We start from the raw sequence: 14,881 nt of genomic DNA, 5'->3' as shown, positions 1-14,881 counted from the left end.
TGGGTTGTGTCTTCTTGCAGGTCATTGTGAACTGGAAACTGGCTGACCTGAGTGATTGGCACCTGCAGGAGTTTGCTCTTGTGGTTTGTTGAGCTTATAACATAAGTGCATTTCCAGAAGCTGGAGGCACATGGTTTTGACCACGAAGATGCCTGGGACACAGGAATTTTCCTTCTCACAAGCAAAAAGTGAATTTCTTGACTGTGTTGAAATGCCATACAAAGCCACGCTTATGACATGTGATTGCTTTATCTTGTATATGTTGGAACAAAATGTAATGTTATGATCCTTGACTCCACTTGTAAGGATAACAGCTAGAAATATAACTTCTTTTCAAAGCAATTGGGCCTTATGCAATGTGTGTACACACATGTGAGAACTGGGGGGGATGGGGAATTGGTCCAGCTATTGCTGGTGGAAATGTGATGAAGAAACTGGGAGCTCAGTTGATGTAGAAGCTACCTGTGTAGTCTTTGGATCAGGCCTTTGGGAAGGCTAGTTCATTGAACCCAGTTCCTGTTACCAAGCCAGGGAGCACTGTGCACAGCAGAGAGGGGAGCCTTCCCTGCTAAGCTGTAGAATGATAGTGGATGCAGGGCTTCCCTGTGCCTCATTCCTGGTGGGTTTCTATAAACAGCTTGCTCATTGCATTCTGTGCATCTGTTCTGCTCTCTTTTCTTTGTAAGCAGCAGTAGGGGCAGTGTAGTTTGGCCTGGGCACCTGCAGGGCATGTTCTCCTTCTCCAGGAGGCTTCAGAGCAGGCTCTACTATTGCAACTCCTGCTTTAGGCATAGAAGGGACTTTCAGGAGGTGGAGGAAGCCAGGATCCAGCTGGAGCACATAAATCACAGCTTCACTCAACGGGCCATATCTCTTTGCAGGGTAATATTTGGGGAGTATAGGAGGAGGTGTCACGTGATTGGGGGAGGGTGTGTGTCCGGAGAGGCGGGTCATGTGGCGACAGTCGTGCATGCGGGGGGGGGGGGGGAAGGGAGAGAGGGGAAGTGACGTCTTTCTTGCGCTCTTGATGATGCTCATGGCTGGGACTGAGGGGGGGATGAGTGCATTATGCGGGAAGGTGGAGGCTCCTATGAGGGAGTCCTCCGGTGGTGGTAGTAGCCAAGTGGGTGTGGCTCTAGCCCCTATCTCGCCTTCTGGTACAGAGCCTCCCGCCAAGTCGCTGCCGCCCGCCTCCCCGAGGGCAGCGGTGGGGGGCGGCCTGTTCGAGTGGCTGCGCGGGCGCTGCCTGGGCCGGAGCGCCGCGGTGGACCCGGTCCGCGACACCTTTCGTGCCATGACCGGGCTGTACAGCTCCATCCAGCCCGCCGACTCCGTGTACCTCAGCACCCGCACGCACGGCGCCGTCTTCAACCTCGAGTACTCGCCCGACGGGTAAGTGTTGTGCTGACTCCGGCCGGGAGGTTGCAGTTCCCCTCCCCCCCCGCGCGCACACAAACACACACACACACCTCTTGTCTGACTTCTAGGGAAGTATGGATCTCGTCCCCTCTTCCCTCCATGGCCCTGCCCTGACTCATCCAGAGGCTGCGGGCCCCCCCGCAATTACGTAGCGCTGGCCACTGGGTGCTATGTCTCCCCCCCCCCCTCAGCTCTGTCCAGGATCCGACTTATTTGTGGGCATCTGGTCCCCACTTACATGCACAGACTTGACCCTCTTCTGACCACCAAGGGGCTATGGCTTCCTGGCACTCTTACAAGTCCCCCACCTGCTGGGGGAAGAGGTTTCTCCAGGGCTGGATTGCAGGATAATTGTCCCAGGGCTCTCTGCTTATGCTGTGATGGGTAACACAGCCTTGGCTTTTCCTAGCAAGACATCCTTGAGATTGGTGACACCATGCCAGGATTCAGCCAGGGCTCAGTTTTGCTGACTGTAAGTATGAACGGTGCCATTGCCTTTTAGCATAACTAAAAGGAGCAAAACCTGTTTTGGCTCATGGTGGTTGTGTGTATCTGAGGATTCCACCTTAAGCTGCTGAGTAAAAATGTGTATGCCCTTGTTACCTCTATGCTTTTTGTTTATGATGGGGCTGTTCTTGTAATGACTCAATGGATGCAGGTAAATGGCAGGGGGTAGCCTAAAGTCTAGCATTTGGCATGCATCTTTTGGAAGTGAATCAAGACATGATCTGGGGGAGACTGAAGGGCTTGTCTTGTAAAGCCCAGTAGGACCAGAAGCATTCTTTGTGCTGTGGGGCATCTGTGTCTCCACTGTGCAACAGTGTAAAGTGTTCACTTACAATCACACAGCTATCAAGTTTTGATTTTTTTGTCTGATTTATTCTTTTCACTCAAGTTTAGCAGATGCATTACAAACAATGGGTGCTGAACAGCACTGATAGAATAGGAGTTATGACAAACAAGGGTATTTTGCCCCAAGTAGCTATAACAGTTCCTACTGCCTGTCAGTGTCATCAGTATCTTTGAGACCCCTTTTTGGGGGGGGGGGAGGAGGCAAAAAACTAAGGCAGGAGGTTGAGAACAAGTTGGGGTTATTTCTTAAAATGTCTATGCTAGTTGGAAAAAATGTGTGACATCCTCAGAGCCCTAAACTGCTACTTCTGTGTGAGGTATGGGCTTGAAATATAAACTTTTTTTTTGATTATCTGAATTTTGTGGGCTTGCATCCAGTGTTCACAGGCTAGAGGTGTACTTCTCCAGATTTACATGAAAGTATAGACAGAGTTGAATGTTAAATCAAGTAAGAGTTAGATGCATCTTAAATAAGGAAAACATGAAGTCCTGCTCAAAATAGAGCAAGCTAAATTTAGAAATGTCTGTATATAATTGTCTTGCAGTATTCTTTCATGTTAATTTTCTTGGTGGAATGAGACTGTGGCCCAGATTGGGCTCAACAGTGTTTTCTGTTTGGACAGTCAAATTTGAAATCTATGCTATCTGTGACAACTAGTCACCTTTTCAGTTTTCAGAGAAGTTTCATCAGAGTGGAGTTGTAGTTTCCCTGATTACCTGGACTCGTGACAAGTTTTACCTTGGTAATGCTTTGATGGCAACATTTGACTTCTGGTCTGTTCTATCAGCATTTTTTCAAAGAAGGGCAAATTTAAGCTCTAGTAATTATCAAAAACAATTGGGGGCAATTATCATGTTGCAACAAATTCATTCCTTTCATAGGTTGTCAGCCATGTGTTCTTAGGTATTAACGTGAGCTTCCCAAAGCATTGAGTTAAGCCCTCAGATGAGTTTGGCATGGAGGAAAGAGGCTAGGGTCTTGCTTAGGCTAGGACTCTTCTACTAGCTTAGCTACAGTGATGTGTTGTTAAAATCCCCATGTGTAGATGTGCCATGCTAGCATAAAAAGTGTAGATCACGATAATGTGTGTTAATGTTACAACTGCACTCTGGCTTAAAATTATTTGTGTGAGCATCTACCAAAAAGGGTAGTTCTGCATTCCTGCTGCTTCCCTTGTGCCAGTGATAGCACTTGTAAGGTTGCACTGCAAGCTAGATCAGAGACTTTGTCCAGCTTAAAATTAATCCAGCAAAAAGAATATGTCTGCAAAGGAATCTGGTCCCTAATCTGGCATGTTTTTTGGGTGGTTGAGTGCTAGGGCCAGCAATCTGGACTTAAATTAGGTTAAATCAATCATGACACTGCATCACAGTTACCTTAATACCAAATGAAACGGCCTAAGCCTTGTTTATTTCTCCCTTCATCCTGTGCTGCATAGACTCAAGTTAGAGCAGTCACAGGCCTGCTCTAACTCATGCTGTCCAGAACAGTCCTTTACATTGGTGACTTGCAAACTCTTTGTAACCTAGCCTCACTTAGGAGAACTGGCAGTGGGCAGCTGTTTTGCTTTCTTGTTCCCTGCCCATCCTAAGGCTGCTTCTAACTCTTCAAAGTACTGTTCTAGAGCCAGGGAGCAGCCCTCTCTTGGGCTGAGGGTCTCACCTTTAAGATGTTTGTATATCACCAGTAAGGCCTGGCCTATCTTTTGGGAGTTGCTGCTTGAGGAGTTGTTTTGCTGACCAGGGATTTGGTGGGGCATACTACCCTCTTGCCATAACTCAGTCTATTGTACAGTTTTTGTACTGGTCAGAGTTTCTGTAATGCTGGAGAACTCCTTAGCTTTCACTTTAGGGCGACTTCACTGACAGTTCAGTTTGGTCTGCTAGAGTAGTGTAGTCTTAGTGATATTGAGAATCAGATTTACTTAGCATTTATAAGCCAGGTGTTGTTATTCTGTGGTCATGACTTAAACCAGGCTAGGCTAATGCAACAGTGGACACTCCCCAAATTGTGGACAGTTGATGCTTTCTGTGCCTCTCTGACTTTTGTAAGCTTTGACTTCTTTCTTATAAATGTGTCCATGGGTGAAATATGCTGGAAAGGGTTTTAAATTTTTAGCTTTTAGGAAAAGTTTTCAACAATCAATTTCCATGAATGGAGGGATGAGCATGAGTGGAGATCTTTTCTTCATATGGAAAAGAAAAAGTGCATTTTAAAGTGGGTAACAAAACCAAGTTCCTGAAAGGTGTCCCCCCCCCCCAATCAGCTGATCTAGTAAGGTATTATCTCTTGCTCCAGACCTTTTCTTGTGTGTCCTTAGACTAGCAATGACAGGCCATTTTGGTGGCTGGTGCCGAATTACTCTTAAAAAGCATTGGTAACAATTAGCCACAGTGTCAGCCCAAATCTGTGATAATACCAAATTTAGCCTGGTGCTGATGCTTTGCTTTTGCTGCCTCTGGCCATCATGTTCACAACAATGCTGTCATGTTCAGAAAACAAAACACTTCATCAGAGAATTAAGATTTGTTTTTTCATTGCAACTAACAGCAAGTGATATCTGATAGCAATCCCCTCTTGACTTCTTGCTACTTTAAAAGCTGACACTCATTCCAAATATAAACTTTTTATAAAGTTTTAGTGAGAAATGGTTGAGTTGTAGAATGGCCAAATGTTTTTAACAAACCTTCTGAACAATCTAATTTCTGTCTTGGACGTGTGCTGGCTTCATGTTATGTTGTTGTAGGAAAAATAGACAGTCAACAAAGCTCCTTGAATGGTCAGGTTATTCATTAAGAATGGTATTGACTTTTTTAGTTTGGTTTTAAACTTCTGTTGAATAGCGCACTCAGTGTTTCTCTTCTTCCTACTGCTTCTGGATTGAGGCCAGACTGAATGGCCACGCAATTCAAACTATGTAGGGAGAGAGTCTGAAGCAGCAAATTTGGTTGTACTTTCAGCAGCAGCTGCCTGGTATGAAATTGTTATCTAATTTGGTTAATAATCTTTAATGCTTTTAGAGGAATACTGTCATAGTTGATAATGGAGTGGGATTGGGGAAAATCTTATCTTATTCTTATGTTGTCTGTCTCCTGATTCAAGCTAATACAGTGATATTGTAAATCATTCAAAAATGTATCTGATAACTGGTCAGTGCATAACATGTGACTAACATTTGAGTACTCTAACGCTTTTGCCAAATGCACTTCCTTGTGTAGTGCAACCTCTGTCTGTTGCATTGTGTAGAGCCTTTCATCTGATGGTCTGGTGCCACTCTGAAAAGCAAATTAAGTTTCTTAAAACCCTAGAAAAGTGCTGTCAGTGAGTGGATGGAGGGAGACTGCAAAATAAGCATAGTCAAATGGGAAATCTGCAGTAGAACTTGAGAATAAAATTCTCTTACTCCTGACTACTGCCATCTTTTATTTCCTTTCCTTCCTGCAGTAATCGCAAAATCTGTGCGCACAGAAAAAGCTGCAATTTTCATGCTTAGAACAGAACTTGATTTTTTTTTTTTTTTTCTAGCCAGGAACCACTGGGTTAGAATACAAAGCACTGCATTGATGGGACAGAGTGCCCTCAAATAATGTTTTGTTTAAAACTGTACTAAATATACTTAACTGTGTGAATTGAATCACATTGTCATTGAATCTTATGAAGTACATACATAGCAGTTATATGCCTTTTTTTATATGGTTTTATAAAACACTGAATTAAAATGGTCATATAGCTTGTCTGGTAAGTATACTGGCTGTGCATCAATTTATGCCAACAGCCAGACTGAAAAGAGATAAGGTCTCTTGAATAGGTGGTAGAGGAGTTAACTGAATAAAAGAGCATGTCGGTTTCCACTACACTTTTGTGAATTAGAGGGGGCTTGAAAGAAGGTATGTGCAAAAAGGCAATTTAAGAATATAAGCACTGTGTAGAATCTGTGTGGTGTGAACATAAAACCAAACTGAATAACTGTGAAGTGGTGTTTCAGTGAGGCTAGCTGAATGGAAGTTAGCTAGATGTGTGCAAGCATCATGGCCTTTCACTAAGTGGAAATACACTTCCTTTTTTCTGTGCCCTTCTTCAGGTCAGTGCTGACAGTTGCTTGTGAACAGACTGAAGTCCTGCTTTTTGACCCTATATCTTCAGAGCACATCAAAACTCTTTCTGAAGCTCATGAGGACTGTGTAAATAATATAAGGTCAGTCATAAAAGAATAAAATTAATATTTTTTTCTGAATTTAGATACTTGTTTCACAGAAGTGTGATAACTTACTCTGTTCTGCTCTCTTTTTTGGGAGAGAAGAAGGTTGTGTAGCCATTAGGCTGCAGTTTGCAGCATGCTGTTTTCCTTCTCCCTTGTGTTGGGGTTGTGTGTGGAAAGGAAGAACAACTAAGCCAATAGAGGTGGTGGTGTGTAATGCTGTCAATGTTCTTTTTTGCAGTTTGTGAGAGGGGAGAAGTATGACTTCAAGGCGGTGCTGCTTGTTTTAACTGAGTTAGAATGCCTGAACGCTTTTTTAAACAATGTTAACAAGCGATGCAGATTTACATTTAAAGTGTAAGGCCAGACTTTAGAAAGATCAGATGTTTATATGGACATGGCTGATATTTGGAGTTAGTTGTTAATGCAAAATTAGAATATAAGGAGAGAGAAAAACAATGCGTTTAAACCAATCTCCAACTTCAGGAATTAGGGTGTGACCTTCACTGGGCAGATCATCCCATGTTGCCTGTTGTAGGACTTCTTGCTCTCGATGTTTGGCACAGAGTAGTGGAATGGCTGGATTGCAAGAGGCACTGTCTGGAAATTCCTATATATCTGAGGCAAAGTGGGGCAGTGGTCTTGCTTCAGATATTAAATAGAACAGCTTGGAAAGTGAAATGGTATTTTGCATTTCAACTTGAATTCAGTCTTTGTGGTTTAAATCCCACTGCCTGTTTATCAGGATGAAGTGGGAAACTAACAAGCACAGGATCCTAAATGAACAATGCTTTAATGTAAGGTTTTTTTCCCTTTAATTATATTCTACATTTCTAGCTGTTCTGGGTCTGAAGATAGAATTCCATGTGTGAACTTGAAGTACTCTTGTTTGTTTGTTTGTTTTAAGCATCTGAACAACATTGCTGCCTCTTTACCCAGTTCCTTCAAGCTTCAGCTAGGCTGAAAGTGGTCAATTCCACTTTTCCTTTTCAGATTACTGTAGGGTGCAATAAAATTGTCACTGTCAGTTTCACACTTGCTCTGTGGGAGCATTTACCACCAAAATGCCTGGATAAAGTGATAAAGTGTGGAGTACTGATGTCTTTCCAGGTTCCTGAAGTAAACATGGATACAGGAGCTGCCTGTCCGTCTTAGAAACAGAGATTGAAGCTTTAGATCTGTTCGATGTCTTTCAGACAGAGGCTAAGTGAAAGATGGGTAGCTGATGCACGTAGAGGGATACAGCAAGAACTGGTCTTAGTAGTGCTGGGATTTTTTTTGCTAGTGAGCTTCCCTTCCTTGCTGTGTAGTTATTTGGAATATGGGAACAGCTGTTTTTAGAGAATATTCATGCTGGATATTTGTTCCAATATCAAAACCTCCCTTGTATTGCAACTTACCAGGCTCTTCTCTTGCATTTTCACAATAGCACATGGTTTTTTAGATGCCTTGTGTGTCAGTGGTTTTTAATTATATGTGCTTAGTTTACAGGTAAAGTTTGCTGAAAAATAATCATGTTGCCAACATATCTTGAAGTCAAAGGGGAGCTAGATTTTTTCCATTTTCATACATCTTGAATTCAGTATCTGAACCCTGGTGAGGATGGTTTGAGTGCAGGGATTCCAGTGAGCTGTTTTTTGTCATGTCTCAGAACCAGCATTCCATTTGCAGGCTCCCTGACCTGTTAGCCATCTCTGCAGTTAGTCGTGCTGCTCTTGAAAATTTCTCACCCCTTAGTTGCTGTGCTCTTCTGGTTCTTCTGCCACTCTATTTGCTTGTTCAAAGGATCCTCCTGCTTTCCTCTTCAACTTTGTGTAGTTTCACAAGTGTATTTTTGGTTCTTAAGTCTTTTCTCTGTGTAATTTTATTTGCATGCCAATTTCTCTATTGCCTTCAAGCAGATAACTTGCAGATTGACTGCTTACCATCTGACTATCAATGCATAGTAAACTTCCTACTTTCCTTCAAAACACTTAAAGCTCTCCTTTTGAGGTAAATTACTATAACAAAACTCAATGTGAGGTTTTATGGAAGCAGATTTTTACTATACAAAACCTCTGAGCAAGTCAATTTTACACAATCTCATATTCGCAAACACCAAGATGTATGTGTTCAAGTAGTCTGTCCAGGATCACTTGTACGCAAACCATAGGACAAGGGACACTGGCCATCCAAGTCCTCACCATGTCTCCTAGGTTCCTCTTCATTGATGACAACAAACTAATTTTTAGACGGATCTTTTATATCCTTTAGGAGTGGTCTTCTGCTATTATCTTATTGGTGGCTAACAGAAAAAAGATTAGCATGTGTGATATGATGCAGTTTTGTTGCTATCCCTCCTGCTGTCAGAATGCAGGGTCTTCCACTGATGAGTTGTCTTAAAAGAGCGCATGTCTTGGAGGCTTGACAGAAAATATACATTCTTCAATTTGACTGACTAGGAAAACTGTTCTTGATTATCAGTACAGATCATTCCTTTAACCTTTGTTCTGCTGTTTCTTCTAGTTTGTGTTCTCTTTTAAGCCTCATGACAGCGTTCGCAAGCTAAGTGAACCATGGTTGCGAGGTGTTCTGGTGGGCTCCTAGTCTCCCAAGAAGGGATGTGGCAGGGTTGGGGGGGGCAGTTTCCTCTTAGAGTGGCAGCACCTGCATGTGACTCCCATTTGCTATTTAGTTGCTCCTTAAGGGGCACCATGACTTGAAGCACTGTGAACAGGAGCTGCAAACAGAGACTCAGCAGTTCATGGAGTAGAGTGTGGGCAGGGTGCTGGGATGCTGCTCGGGCTGCCTTTCGTGGTTGATGCTCTCAGTTTGTATGACCATTCTGGGCTCTGCTTCCAGTTCTGGGAGCTTCTGGCATCTTTGGATCTAGGCTACTGCTGGGAAAGGCTGACTCCTGACTAGGGAGGGTCAAGCACACAGAGAACAACAGATATGTAGCAGTTAGCACATCGGGGCGCAGAGGGGCCTGGCACTTCTATTCAGGGCTGGGTAGGGCTGCTTGCAGATGGTGCAACAGTGATCTCAACATGCAGCAGGGCACACTCTCTGACATGGACTGGTGCTAATGCCCTTGGTGCATTGGAGGACTCAACTCAGACAGAGCTCCAGGGGGAGGATGCTGCTGCCCAGGTTTTGGGCTGCAGAGAGTGCCTGGCACCTTCCTGGGGCTGGGGGCAGTGGTGGCCTCTCCTGTGAGAGACGTGCTCTGGTCGAGTCACTGAATCACCAGGTCAAGGAGCTGCAGGAAGAGGTGAGCAGGCTGTGCATCATCAGGGAAAATGAAGAGGAGATTGACAGGGTCTTCATGGAAGCTCTGCAGAGACAAGAGCCTGAGCCACACAAAGCAAGGAAGGAGGGACAGCTGGAGGTCATGGTCAAACAGGAAGTGGAAGGTGGCTGCCATGATGGGGAAAGCTGGAAGCTTGCAATTTCTGGCATCAGGAAAAAGGCTTCTGCTCCACCTGTAGAACTGTAACTTCAGAATAGGTATAGTGCCCTGGGCACTGGTGAGGCCAAAAAAGATCCATCGGGGATTCATCAGAGCCAGCTGAGCCCAAACCTTGTGTCCACATGAAGGAGAAAGTGTGTGATAGTTATCGGAGACTGCTTCCTGCAGGAGACGGAGGCACCAATCTACTGATCTGACCTGATGTCTTGGGTGGTTTGTTGCTTGCCAGGAGCCAGGATCTGGGACGTTGCAGAGGGGCTGTCATGGCTTGTCCGGCCCTCAGGCTATTACACCTTTCTGCTCTTCCATGTGGGCACCAACAATTTTACTAGGGGTAACCAGAAGCATATCAAGAGATTCTACAGAGCTCTGGGGGCAAGGGTGAAGAGCATGGGGGTCCAGGTGGTGTTCTCCTCAATCCTACCAGTGAGGGGGAAAGGCCTGAGCAAAAGTGGGCTCATCCAGCAGGTCAACACCTTGCTGCGTAGCTGGTGTCGAAGGCAGGGCTTTGGCTTCTATGACCATGGGACCCTCTTTGAGGAGTGAGGGCTTCTGAACAGGTATGGGATACATCTGATAAGGTGGGGCAAGAGTGTCTTTAGAAATAGGCTTGCTAACCTAGTGAGGAGAGCTTTAAGCTAGATATGCTGGAGGAGGATTACCATAACCTGAAGGGAAGCAAGGGCACAAGTTGTGGAGCAGATGTGTCCTGGGGTTCAGAAAGATGTGAGGAGATGCGGGAGGACACACAAAAGGGAACACATGAGGAGAAATATGAAGAGACATGTTTGGAGAAATGAAATGGAGGAGGCAAGTAAAAGGGGACATTGTTGGGGGTGCAGCTGGAGATGCACTCTTGGAAGGAGGCACTCCATGCTGGAGGAGGTACACCTCTGAGGGGACTGTGGCCCGTGGAGGAAGCCACACTGGAATAGGTACACCCCCAAAGGGACTGCAGCCCATGGAGGAACCCACGCCAGAGCAGAGGAAACAAGTAAGAAGCCAGGAGCAGCAGAAGAAAAGAGTAAGAATCAAGGAGTGGCAGACAAACCACTATGCACTGACCCCCAACCTCCTGCGCTGCCCATCACCTCACTGAGAGGTTTGGGAGGGACCGAGTGTAACGTGCAGGAAAAACAAGGAGAGTTGAGACTAGGAAGGGAGAAGGAGAAGTCTTGGACTGAAGTTGAGCCTATGGAAAGGGGAGGAAAGGTGTTTTCCCTAAATGTTTCTTTAACTGTCTTCTTTCTTTCTCAAAATCTAAATCAATAATTAAAAGTTTGTTAATTGGCAATAAATTAAATTAGGTGAAATTCCCAGAGTCGAGACTGTCTTGCTTGTGACAGCCTTCTACTTCCGAACAGGGAAGAACTGTTGTATGATGTAAAGGTCAAGGGCAGCCTTGGCTGCAGTGACCATGAGACTGTGGAGTTTAAGATCCTGAGTGAGCAAAATAAACAGCAGAATTACAACCCTGGACTTGAGAAGAGCAGATTTTAGCCTGTTCAGAGACCTGCTTGGCAGTAGCCTGTGGGAAACTGCCCTGGAGGGCAAAGGGGCCTGGGAGACGTGGCTAATCTTCAAGGATGGCTTCCTCAAAGCACGAGCCTCATCCATTCCAATGTGCAGAAGGTTGACCAAGCATGGCAGTTGGTCAACCTCACCTCAGTCCCTGGGAAGATTATGGAACAAATCCTCTTAGAAGCCATTTCTAAACACATGGAAGACAAGAAGGTGATTGGGAGCAGCCAGTATGGATTTACCAAGGGCAAATCATGCTTTCTATGATGAGGTGTTTTGCACTGTGGAAGAGGAGATGGCAGTGGATGTTGTATACCTTGATTTTTTTAGCAAGACCTTTGACACAGTCTCCTTCTCACCAAATGGGTGAGATATGGGCTGGACAAGTAGATGATAAGGTGGGTGGAAAATTGGCTGGGCTACCTGGCTCAAAGAGCTGTGATCAGTGGTGTGAAGTCCAGCTGGTAGCCAGTTACTAGTAGGTTCACTCAGGGACCAGTACTGGGCCCAGTACTGTTTGTCTTCATTAACAACCTGGATGATGGGATGTAATGCACCCTCAGCAAGTTTGTGGATGACGCTGCTTTGGGGAGAGCAGTCAGTATACTGGAGGACAGGGCTGCTAGTCAGAGGGACCTGAACATGCTGGAGAAAAGGGCTGACTGGAACCTTATGGAGTTCAACAAGAGCAGATCCCAAGTCCTGCATATGGGATGGAATAATAACAATATAGGCTAGGGGCTGACTGTCTGGGAAGTAGCTCCATAGAAAAGGATCTGGGGGTCCTGGTGGACAAGAAGTTGACCATGAATCAGCAGTGTGCCCTTGCAGCAAAGCAGCCCAGAATGTGGTGGGCCTTTATTAGTAAGAGTGTAGCTAGCAGGTCTAGGGAAGTGATCCTTCCCCTCTATTTGGCAATTGTGTGACTGCTTCTGGTGTATTGTGTCCAGTTCTGGACTCCCCAGTACAAGAAGGATAATGACATACTGGAACAAGTCCAGTGGAAGGCCAACAAGCTGGTCGGGGGCTGGAGAACATGATGTACAAAGAGAGGCTGAGAGAACTGGGTTTGTTCAGCCTTGAGAAGAGAAGGTTAAGGGGAAACCTTATTGCTATCTGCAACTACCTGAGCAGAGGATACAGAGAAGATGGAGCTAGACTCTTCTTGAAGATGCATGGTGATAGGATGGGAAGCAATGATGAACACAAATTGGATCATGGGAAATTCTGATTAGATAGGAGGAAAAAAAAGTTTATCATGGGGTTGGTTAGATACTGGAGCAGGTTGCCCAGAGGCTGTGGAATGTCCATCCTTGGAGGTGTTCAAGACTCGACTGCACTGAGCAACCTGATCTAATTAGATCTGTTTTGAGAAGGGGATTGGGCTAGATGACCTCTTAAAGTCCCTTCTGACCTAAATTATGAGTCTATGATTGTATGTTCATATTTTATTTATACCTATCTTAATTTCTCTGTTACAACTCTCTACAGTCTCCCTCTTGGTTCAGACAGCATCTGCATTGGAATGAACTATATTTATGTTGTCAATTTCCTTTCCTCCAATAGGGGATTGAATCAGGGGGAGACCCAGATCACTACCAGTGTTTATTAGAACATCTTTTATTAATTAAGTTGTTCTTATTAATAGAATCAAGCTGTTACAGTTAATAGGAGATAACAACACATTAAAAGGAGATACAACACATTAAAATATTCCCTCACACAGTTCACTTACTTACCCACACAGTCTCTTATAGTTACCCAGTTTGAGAAACAGCTAAGATGCCAACACCAGCTGTATACTCAGAAGCAGAGAGTTGTACTGATGTGCCAGTGACTTCCAGGTAAATGTTCAGAGAGTCCTTCAGGGGTCCTTTGTTTCATCAGATGTGTGTATAATCCTGTAGTCTTTGTCTGCATATAGCAGCCATGGCCCTCTTGGATGTAGTCTGAGTTACACAACCCATTGCTGATGCCAGTATGTACTGGTGGCCTTGGACAGATTTTGTACACTCTTGGTGTTCTGAGTTCATTGGTTCTTGCAGGTTCAACAGGACCACTGGTTTTTGGAGCTTATCAGTCTTTGGGAGACTTTCACACGCTACTACTCAGCATGTGCTTTTCCTCTCTTCAGCCTGCTGTTTTCTGGTATTTATTTTTCCATCCAAGCCTATAGGTATCTATAGAACCTGTTCATGCAAACTTGCACAAAAAGAGGCCTTTATGACATTAACATACAGATACCTCGTGATTCATTCTAATATATTGACGATCTGGATCTCACAGATTGTAAATAATATTTAAATACTTAAAAAATATTGGGATCTTATTAATCATAGCACAAAGGCACACAAAGTGCCATGTAGTGCATTGCAGTATACTAGCACTATTATTAACAGTACCGTTTGTGACCGCAGGGTGGGAAAGGGAGGGTCGAGTACTGGCATAGAGAGACACTCAAGGTTCATGAGGGGTTGAACAGGATAGATTTAATGAAGAACTTACTTACACTCCATACTGCACGGGGAGCTCCGGGAGCTGCACGGAGGAGTTGCTGATGGGAGGCTGCTGGGTGCACAGGTCAGATGCACGGGTCAGATGCCCAGGCGAGACTCAACTCGTCGTATCCTAAGGGCCCCTTAAATCCACTAGAGCTATTTCCTTATCTCAGCTGTGCTAACCTTGAGTCGCTACTGGCTGGGAAGCAGCAAGACATTGTTGACAAAACAGAATACGCATGCCTGGCCCTGCTGGGAATTCGGTGAGTGTGTATTTTCACACACTGGGGCTGCTACCACATACTCTGCCAGTCACTGACTCCTCACCAGATCTTCTGCAGGTGTTCTCGCTACACAATTTGAAATACAATTAGTGTTATATCCTATAGTTATTTCCTTTGTAGTATACCTGATTAAAAATATTGTACCAATGGTGAATAGTTAGGATCTCTCCATCATTTTCTAAATGCAGTAACCATTGGCTTTCTAATAAAATATCAAGTTTCCCAGCTTGGTGTCTCTTTATTAATGCTTTAGCTTCTTGTTCTTTTTTTGTGATTCCCTAATAAATTTGTTCTAGTGACCCCATACAAATTCTAGCGTGGTATCCTTCCATGTTATCTAAGCATGATTATACCATAGTTGATGCATGACATGGATGGACGCTGCTGATGCTTCATCCTTTATCTGTACATTAGAGACATTACATATACATTTGTCCATAGGGGGTTCAGTTTTTCTAATGCAATCCCCACCAAACTGGATGAAGGGAAACACCACACATGCATCCATTTCCAGTAACATACTTGAGAATCTTGAACTGCTAACTGGTACCATGTAAAATTAGTTATTGCCTCAGTAGGAGCAAAGGATTCTTCAGATTGTATCCCAGTAGGACAAACCCATTTGTTATAACTTTATTTTTTGTAATGCATTTCTAG

The 14,881-nt window shown here is 44.4% G+C and overlaps 1 protein-coding gene across 4 annotated transcripts in view; it reads left to right on the top strand.

Moving 5' to 3' along the window:
- The first annotated feature begins 980 nt into the window (after positions 1-980).
- Positions 981-14,881, top strand: part of LOC104139552 (DDB1- and CUL4-associated factor 10) — a 34,802-nt gene continuing 20,901 nt past the window's right edge. Inside the window, exons 1-2 of one of the 4 annotated variants that reach the window (XM_068925346.1) lie at positions 981-1,392; positions 6,354-6,467. In XM_068925346.1, the coding sequence (XP_068781447.1) occupies positions 1,028-1,392; positions 6,354-6,467 (479 nt within the window). In that variant the 5' untranslated portion in view covers positions 981-1,027. The remainder of the gene's footprint in view (positions 1,393-6,353; positions 6,468-14,881) is intronic. The other 3 variants (XM_068925347.1, XM_068925349.1, XM_068925348.1) reach the window with 3 other exon arrangements.

Source organism: Struthio camelus, chromosome W (genome assembly GCF_040807025.1).
Source record: "Struthio camelus isolate bStrCam1 chromosome W, bStrCam1.hap1, whole genome shotgun sequence".
Taxonomy (NCBI): Eukaryota; Metazoa; Chordata; class Aves; order Struthioniformes; family Struthionidae; genus Struthio; species Struthio camelus.
The sequence above is the reverse complement of the archived record's forward strand: the minus strand, read 5'-3'. Positions and strand labels throughout refer to the sequence as shown.